This window comes from Lingula anatina, chromosome 10 (genome assembly GCF_051362555.1).
Source record: "Lingula anatina isolate TDL-2025a chromosome 10, LinAna3.0, whole genome shotgun sequence".
Taxonomy (NCBI): Eukaryota; Metazoa; Brachiopoda; class Lingulata; order Lingulida; family Lingulidae; genus Lingula; species Lingula anatina.
The window spans coordinates 14,848,679-14,858,562 of record NC_141776.1 but is presented as its reverse complement, the minus strand read 5'-3'; the positions used below and the strand labels follow the sequence as shown (position 1 = coordinate 14,858,562).

General features: G+C 35.9%; 1 protein-coding gene across 1 annotated transcript in view; it reads right to left on the bottom strand.

The window, feature by feature from the left end:
- Positions 1-4,577: 4,577 nt before the first annotated feature.
- Positions 4,578-9,884, bottom strand: part of LOC106165166 (DNA polymerase alpha catalytic subunit) — a 30,550-nt gene continuing 25,243 nt past the window's right edge. Inside the window, exons 36-37 of the mRNA XM_086996590.1 lie at positions 7,914-8,007; positions 4,578-5,828 (exon numbers count right to left, since the gene is read on the bottom strand). Of these exons, the coding sequence (XP_086852716.1) occupies positions 5,683-5,828; positions 7,914-8,007 (240 nt within the window). The 3' untranslated portion in view covers positions 4,578-5,682. The remainder of the gene's footprint in view (positions 5,829-7,913; positions 8,008-9,884) is intronic.

Here is a 9,884-nt window from a genome sequence, read left to right as displayed (position 1 = left end):
TTCAATTAACAACGGTTGTGCTGTGATAATTGTACATTTTTCGCGTTGCGGCGAAGAGAAATAACTTCTGTTAATGGGTTATATACATTTAATAAAGTGAACAAACAGAAATGTGTGTTGACCGTGCAGGGGAGAAGGGGATAGGGTCAGGCCCCGTATTCGGAAGGAAGTGGCGTTTTGTTGATCCAATTACGGCGTGCAAATTTTCCCTCCTCTCGCCCGGCAATTGAATTAATTTACTGTAACAAATTTGTTTTGCATCCATCGTTTCGAATCATAATCGACGGTTTTTGACTTTTGAAGTCCAAATCATTCGCTCTTTTTTTCTTTTCTTTTCAATGTGTGCTGGCTATAATTAGACGTACGTAATAGGATCTTTAAAAATACTTATTTGGAACAGAGTAACTTTTCGAATGTTGAAGTCAAGCTTTAGAAATTGAATGCTCTTTAGGACGTGACACACAGTTAGCTGAATAAACGTTTGTTTGTTTGCTAGGAAATATACAATGTAGTAGGGCAAACAAAAAAGGAAAACAAGACAGGGGTGACCCAATCCGGGCCCCCGGGGTACCACCCCCTTAAAAGTGGCCCCATATTTGAGCAGAAGGGTGTATTTTCTCCTGCTTAAGCCAACAACTCTGTCTTCTTTATCTTTTTCGTCTCTCTCTCTCTCTCTCTCTGGCAGACGCACGCCATACGCACACACACACACACACACACACACACACCCTCTCTCTCTCTTCCAAAGCAACGCACGCTAAACATACATACGCGTGCGATCGGCTTTTGACATGATTTGAAAATCACAAGCTCGTTATTTTGTCACTTTAAGTTAATGTGGTTGAGGCGAATCAGACGTATTCTGGAAACGCACAAGAGCGACATTTGGTTCTTCTTACAGCTGGGTTGGAAAGATGTCATTATACGTTTTGGAAATGCGGTCACAAGCAGGTGTATGATATAGAGGGGGTGATAAAGAAGAAGAAGAAAAAGAAGATCAAGAGAGAAAGAGAGATGGAGGTGATGAAAAAGAAAAACACTAAAAACACAAATCACATTTAAGTTTCCACACATTTGTCAAACTTGCCTCGAGCCACGTTTCAATAATTCACAGACACCTGAGGGACCCTGTAAACAACGCGTCAAACACATTCCCGAGTTAAAGCAAAGAAAACCCCGGCATCTGTTACCATCCCTGTGTATCTCAATATTAGCACAGAGTACGAGACGCTGTCTTTGTATGGGCGCCGCTAATTAAGCAAAGTTCCTTACAGAAGAAAACCACAGTAAAAGAAACCGACACTCCTTCACAAAAGTTGATTTCGAAAAATGAAAAATTGACGATGAAAGGCTTACAGAGAGGCAAAGAATTAAGTGATATCAATTAAGTAAACACCAGCGGCTGGATATGTTTTGAAAAATTCGTTACTAACTAATTAAGGCCATTTAGGTTGATAAAAGGGGCGATATTGAATTTCGATTCCTGCTTGCAACTGCATTGTCAACGCTCTTTAACTGGTTTACAATAAGCGAAGTCATAAAAAAATAGGACAAATTGATTACATTTGCTGGTATGTCACTGTGTGGTTTGTAATTTACAATGCAATTGATAGCCCCTGTAAAGCCGGAAGCTCTTCAGTTTGTGTGGTAAACTTTGTGGGATAGTTGACTTAAAAATTTAGACCAGGTTCGAAACCAAATCATGGATTAGCAGAGGGAGAGGGGAGAGAGCTGTGCGCGCATTTCACACAGCCGCAAGCGCGCACTCGCGCGCACACACACACACACACACACACACACACACACATGGAGAGAGAGAGAGAGCTAATTATATCTCCAGCTAGAAGGCTCTAGGAGCGGAAGCAGAACCGTATCCGTTCACACGCCAACACAAGACCTCTATATTTTATTATTATCGAATAATCATCCCTGCTAGTAATATTACTGTATGGCGATTCATATATTAGCATCTAATGGCAAAGTGATATGCGCAGCGCACGAAATGCGCCACGGCCTGAAGAAATCGTATACTGTAATAAATTTGATTTGGTAGTTTAATACAGCAGTTATTGGCATTTCATATTCCTTTTATTATTTCCAGCATGCACACACGCGCACCGATGAGCACGTGTGGTTTTTATTAAACACATTACTCACCGCCCACCTCGCGCTCTCTCGCTTCCTCCCTCCCTCTCTCTCTCTCTCTCTCTCTCCCCTCACACACACACACACACACACACACACACACACACACGCTGCCTCTCTCTCACGCAAACATCTAAAGCTCGGAATAATTTCCCAATTCTAAACATAGTCTAAGAAACTAAAACAACACAATTACATCCAGAAAACGAGTTTATGCTACATTAACAGGGGGCACCTTGCAACTTTGCAAGCAGAAAGTTTTTGGAAAGGTATTTTGTTGAACTATATGACAAAGCGTCGCCATTGAAACAAGAGTAAATAATTGGCTAATGGCAAATGTAGCAGTACAATAACGTTTTCACATGTATCATTATATGTTCGCAAGATATTTATTTAGCATAATTAGCCTGGAGTGTTTGAGCATTTTATATCCCAATCACTTTACTGTTTTTATGTACAGACACCGATGTGTCTGTACATATAGCCGTCACCTGCGTCTGTCGTCGCCGTGCACTTTCACCGATAAAACGATAAGCGGAAAACCATTTTACCTTTTGGATTGTTAAAATTAAACTTTACTCTTTAATGTCTTTCCAGCCAGATCGTTGCTGAATATAACAACACTCTGTTGGGGGTTTTGATGACCTGAAACAGGACGCTTTACTGTAAGTTTTAAATTGTTATTTTTTACTTCATAGGCCATATAGTAAAAGTGAACGTTGTCCTTATGTGAAAAAAACAGGATCAAAGGGGAGGATAAAGTTTTTATTTACCATGTTTTCACCCTTCGTGAATAAAGTGTAATAGTTAAATAAATAAAAGAAATAGAATTGACAGGCTGCAACCACACCTGAAATGCCTTGAAATATCTGAAAACACCTAAAAACCTACAAAATCTAAAATTACATCTACCCATAATTACTTCAAAATCGTTGTAGGGCTGCAAATGACTAGTGGAAAATGACACTTTTTATGGAAATTACTTTGCACTTTAAAAGCATCTTTTATTGCAATAAGGAATTGTTTTAATTACGGCAGTTTACCTAACATTTAAGGTAACAGCAGGATTTTGGAGATAATAAAGCGTTCGTTTTACACTCCTTTACCGTCTGGTGACGGCAATAAAAAAAATCCTCACTTGAACTCTAAAACTTATAGCATTTTTATTGAAAAACGCACGAACTAAGAACATGCATGCAACTGGCTCGGTCTCAAGTAACATTATTTAAATGTATGAATAATTCGATTAAGAGACCCACGGGAAATTAGACTTAAGATGACGAAACACCCATAAAGAACTGGGGACTTCCGGCGTTCTTCCACAAACACGAAAACCTTCAATCTCGCTCATGTGATTTTTCTCCACTAAATTACTAATCAAATTAATTAGAACCCGTTGTGAGGTTTCGCGAGTAGGTCAGGTTGGTGCCTAAATTACCAAACAAGTTCACACGATACCACACGTTTCCTGCTGCTGCTATTTTTGTATCTAAGACGGTGGAAAATCCGATTTCGGTTGTAAAAAAAGATTACGCAGACTGTCAGTTCAACGAGACCCGGCGGTGATCTTGAATAAGAATCGTTGGATTTAAGTATGTTCTTATTAGCTGTACGACAAATTCCTTGGCTTAAGATACAAGCGGCGTAGAATTTTAGTATTAAATTTGGGGGAAAATAATTCTCTTGAACAGAATTTGACGGTATATTTCTTTATATATATTAGCTAGGATGCAATATTTGTATTAGAAATTTGTAAGTAAGATGATGATAAACGCAAATAATTAGTAACAAATACACAAAGGATCTCATCCATTTTACTTGTATCTCTTTATAATGTATATTGTATAACACTACTGTGCAGTATATCGATTTTTCCATTTATTTACTATCATTAATATTAATGTACTAATAAAAATATTAATAGAATATTAAGTAATTAGAGAGACTTTTAAATGTAAAAACATTTCTGTGCTCAATAAAATTACTAATCAATATACCTAGATATTACTAATAATATTTCAATGAGCACAGAATGATTTTTATTCGCTTCTAGGCTCTCAATACTGAAAAGATCAATTATTTTTCTTAAGCACCTCTAGTTCCGAAACTGCCTTCGTGGCTGGTTCAGCGCCCCCAGTGTTAGTTAGGAACTTACACTTTCAAAACATTTTACATACAGAATGAAAAAAAATTCGGCAAATAACAACACATGAACGGCCTTTGACGCTGATCCTTTTACAGGCACACCGTACGACGAGAATGCAGTGACAGTTGCAAAAATCGCTTATCCATAATTCAATTTGTTATTATTTTCTTACCTCTCGGCTTGTTACCGGAGGTTCTAGTGCGGTTCCATTACCCCCTGACACTAAAAACTACCCCCCCCCCTTCCCCTCAAAGAAACGAAAACGGTCTAACAACCAAAACGTACCTGAAAATTTCACATTTTATTTAGACATAGTCCCACATACAATTATATATACTGTACAACATTAGAGCGAAAGAGTTCAATTTTGGTAGTTTCCGACTTCACAGTTTTCGGCACCAGTTTCTCATTAAAATGTTTGTGAAGTACACAATGCATGTGAAATTGTACACAAAAGTTCAGTGCCATATTACTTATTTTTTCTCATGCGAAGGGTTATCCATTTCTTCGCTTGTCATAAATAATAGCATCTTTATACACCATCTGTATCATAAAAACGTATAGGCAACATGTTACTTTTTTTTATAGAAAATTCAAAGTAAATATTATACATGTCATTTCATGTCAAATCAAAATTTATCATGTTCTTTCAACTTTTATCCTTTTAAATTTTTGCAAACAATTTCAAACATCTGGTACATAACCCAAGTCCTATTTAATGTAAAAATAATTTTTCAGGAAAAATATAATTACACATAATAATACATGCCATTTAACTGAGTGCTTTTTAATTCATGTTATTATGGAAATTTTGCACTTAATTAATCATAAATCTTGCTATTTATTAAGTACATCTGTCACTCCAATTACATGCTAAATCTTATGTAAAACTATGTTAATCAGGACAAAAGGATAATAATACATGTGTAATATTGGACATAAAGTGACACAAACATGCAAACATGGCTTAAGACACTTAATAGTACGCAACAGATCTCTTATCTACAACAATTAAATGATCATAAAATATCAATTACATTTAATCTGTATCGTGGTTTTACAGGGTGAAGTTTTTTATCATTAAAAAGATGAGAAAAGAGAAAACGATGATAATGTGCTTCAATGTTCAACAAGGGGGTATGTTCACAACTTATTGAAACAGACCTTGGTGATTCCATAAAGAAGTGCCCTGAAATTGGCCAGACTCACACCAGCTGACCAACACTGAACCAATGAGGATTTTTATAAGAATGGCATCATTTCAAATAGACCAATCAAAGTCCGGTGCAAGATTGACCTTATTTCAAACTGACCAATCAAAGTCCAGCAACAACTTCAGGCAAAATGACCTAATTATTTCTGGCCAATCCAAGTCCAGTGGTAGATTGACCTTATTTCAAACTGAGCAATCCCAGCCCATCAAATAGGGTTGCAAGACTGACCTGGGAGTAAGCACTTACACGAAGTTTCTTGTCTACGAATGTCTTCAAAGTGAGGTAGGAATCCTCATAAGGGTTGGTGTATCTTTTGGCCAGATCTGCAACGAGAATAACAATGACATAATATTAATTAATAAAAGCAAACAGCCTGTTCAATAGTGATGAATGAAACAGTTGAATGTTCTGGCCCACTGTGACATTATGTATTAAGTAAAGCTGTCACAAGGGAAGTGTAAATTCACCTTGAGACTGGCCTCTGAATTAATGCAACCTGCACAAATGTGATGCCAATATATAAATAAATAAATAAAATTTAATAAATAAAATTTAAATTAGATAACAATTACAATGAGCATGTAATGTTGCATTGGTTACCCCCCCCCCCCCCCATTGGTCCAGTGAAAGCCATGAGTGCACAAGTCCTAATCATTAAAAATATTTGACCACAGTCACAGCTGTTATCCTTCAGCATAGATGAAATGCTTGACATGTACAGAGACCTTTGCAAGGAATTCTTATTACTTATACATCTTATGTTATATAGTCTTGTAGACATAAGATGAACATAACATAAAATATTCCTCTACACAAAATGAAAAAGAATAAAAAAAAACAGACTCTCACTCTCTGTTCATAATAAATAATTAAATATTAATAAATACATAAAAATCATGGTTAGTTGGCTACAATAGCCTTGTTCCAATTAATGCCTGTAGGAAATTGAGGGCAAATCCCAAAGATGTAAGGTCATTAAATAGTAGCATCTAGATGATCTTACTACTAGTACTACTACTATAGTAGCAGAAAACATGACAACATCACTTGATTCAAAACTTTTATCCACCTGGGTGCCTCTTTCCTTATTAAACTTTCCATCTCCTAACAAGCCCAAGAGCAGAACAACCAACCAAAACCGGTCGTAAATGTTTGAAGCGTGCCACCATTTTGCCCTATCTCACAAATATTTAACAAAATGGCTAATTTAATGAATGTTGCCATGGCATTATCATCTGCCCTCTGTCAGACTCGTAAAATGAGTTGTCTTCAGGGCAGACGTCAGTGTGGGAAACATGCACAGGCAGGTTCACTACCGCACTCGCTTTGACCGGAAATGGTCCCAACTGACGTCAACTGCCCACTGGATAATCTGTAACTGGTTTTGGACTTCTGTGAACAGTTCTTAATTTGTCCTTGTACATCTGTACCTGTAAGACTTGGCACTGTTCTCACAAAAGAGCTTTTGCCTGAAAAATTGTCTTATCTTTTAGAACAAAGATGCAGTTTACTTCAGTCTGAGAGTTGTCCACAGTAGACCACTTAATTAAAGGAAGTATTGGCTTGAAACAGTAGCCCCATCTTTCTTGTCGTAGAACTGGATAATTTAATTGGACAGCTTTTGATATATCTCGAGTCGATTTAAAGTAAATTTGACTTAAAACTTCAGCTCAATTTTCAGAAAAGTTATTTTATAAAACAGGCATTTGGGTACTATGGATACTAGAAGGAGGGGGTATTGATTTTCTTAATGTTCTTTTTCTTAAATTAAATACCACAAGCTTTTGAGGTTGCAGAATATCTTTTTTATTCTCCTCCATAATTAATTGTACCCAGCCAACTTGCTTGACATTATCATATCTGCTCCTTGGATTGAAAACCTTAATCTCAGTCAAAATACTTTCAAATTACAGGTTTTATATAATAATATAGAATAATGTTTTTTTTTTTAAGTTTTTTAATGAAAAGATGTCAAGCTCCAGCCTGAATATTTATAAAACATATTGAAGTACATGTTACAGCTGAAAAAATAAAAAAATCCACTGACCCAGTAGGGCCGTTAACTCACTGGCCCAGACCAATTTTTACTGCCATTGGCAGTTGGTTCAGTGGCTAACATTGCAGACTATAATCTATTATACAGGTTAAATTAATATGCTGATACTCTCACCTTATAGGTGACAGGTGACAGCTGGGAGGTGGCACCTATATTATTATACTTTGACACATCATCAACAACAGGACAGTTCACACATGGACTTACTTGGACTGTAAACCGGATCAAACTGCATCATAGCATCTCACCAGGGACCACAATACAATTCTTTATGTGGGATTAATCATCAGTGGTGTTAAATTATTTATTTTTTATCAATAAATTTTCGTTTTTCTTATGTTTTTCCTCTTACCTTGGTGCTTTTTTGATACATTTTGGATTGCCTTTGGAAGATCAAACATGAAACGGTAGTAACACAGCTGGTGATACAGAGCGGACTCAGTATACTGAAAAATAAAATTGACACAAATTTGGACTTTAATTATAACAAAACTGCCTCAGCAAACAGCAATGGGATGAGAGAATGCTGAAAAAGAAGAAATTCCTTCACCTCTCCTAAATTTCCCCCCATTTTTGATAATTATTTTTACAAGATCTGGCTTTCACCAATAAAAAGCAGGAAATCTGCCAAAATGGGACAGAATCCCTGTCCATGGGATACAACACATATATTTGAGTGGTGGGCACACACACTTACACACACACATGCACACAACTTAACTGAAAAGAATTTTATTTTTGAATAAATAACTTTAAATTTAGCGTGAACCTCCAGAGTTAGGTCGATCTAAATCTCTGGATCGATCTAAATCTCTGGGAATGCACCCTTAGTCACTAACAGCTGTTTAAACTATATTAAAAATTTCATTTGTGTTCCTATCTAGTTAACTGTATAGTTGCATTTGTCCATCAACACACATGCTAATAAAATTTCCATTTTCCAAAATAATAATAATGATAATAATAATAATAATTATTATTATTATTATCTGCCAGTAAAAGGGGGACATTACAGTTTCTTGACAATAAAACTGCTTCAATTCCAAAAAAAAGGGTTTAATGGAAATGCATTAAAAAACATTTAGCTGTCATTTACATACACTGAAGAAAACACAGAAACATTATAAAAAAAAGATTCATCCTACTTCACAATATAAAGTCTCCCAGGTCTCCATGTAACAGGTAAAAGGGAATTATCTAATTTAAAATTCCTGGTTCACTCCTGAGCAACATGCTGCGTTGTCTGAGTTTTGCATGCCTCTTTTCACATACAATTGCATAAACATGTGTTATGTTACAACACTTCCTTATGTAACAGCTATTTCAACCTTGTTTCTGAACTTTTTTTTACACAACATATTGAAGGGAATAGGTGTTAACAGTTATCAAACATGTTGTCAAGGGTTATTTTAGTGCACTGCAGTTGCGCAACAATTTACGTAAGTTTATTGCAAGAACAGTTTACCAAAAATAATACTAATAATAAAGGTATAAAATTGAAAAAAAATTATGACCGTAAAAATTGTGAGTCACATAATTCATGACTATCAGTACACATACCATATATCATGAAGTGTCTCATTATGAGTGAGAAATAAATCTGTGCTGAAAGTGATAATTGATTGTAATCTAACGAGTCATGCAAGTTCAGGGCTTACACATAACTCCGCAGCAACACGCTAATGCTTCTCAGACATCTCCTGCCAATTGCATGATATTACATGCAATGTCACATTTTGAATATCATGACAAGTATAAAAAAACCCTGGCAACAGATTGAAACAAAATTCCACACCAACAGTTAGGAAAAAAGGCTTCTGGGAGAGTAAATTAGTCATCTGATTTTGTTTCCTTGCCTTAAGTTTATTTAAGTTAAAAAAAAACATCTCACTGGCTTTTTATATTTGAAAAAAAAAGGTTTTTGTTTTCTTTGAACAGTTTTTCTTTTTAATTTAAATTAAACTGCTAGTGGAACTAGAGCAGTCATTTTTTTTTTTAAATGCTTTAAAAGACATGCTACATCTTTCTTTTAAAACTACAGGGCAAAATGCTGTGAACCACTCTTTACCAAGCCATGAAGTATGCAAATAGTGCATTATTTTGATATTAAAATATTCAAAAATTGTCATTGTGACCTGTAGACTAGGTCTGTTCACACACAGGACTTACTTGGACCAGAAATAAACTAGGTTTGTTCACACACAGGACTAACTAGGACCAGAAATAAACTAGGTCTGTTCACACACAGGACTAACTTGGACCAGAAATAAACTAGGTTTGTTCACACACAGGACTAACTAGGACCAGAAATAAACTAGGTTTG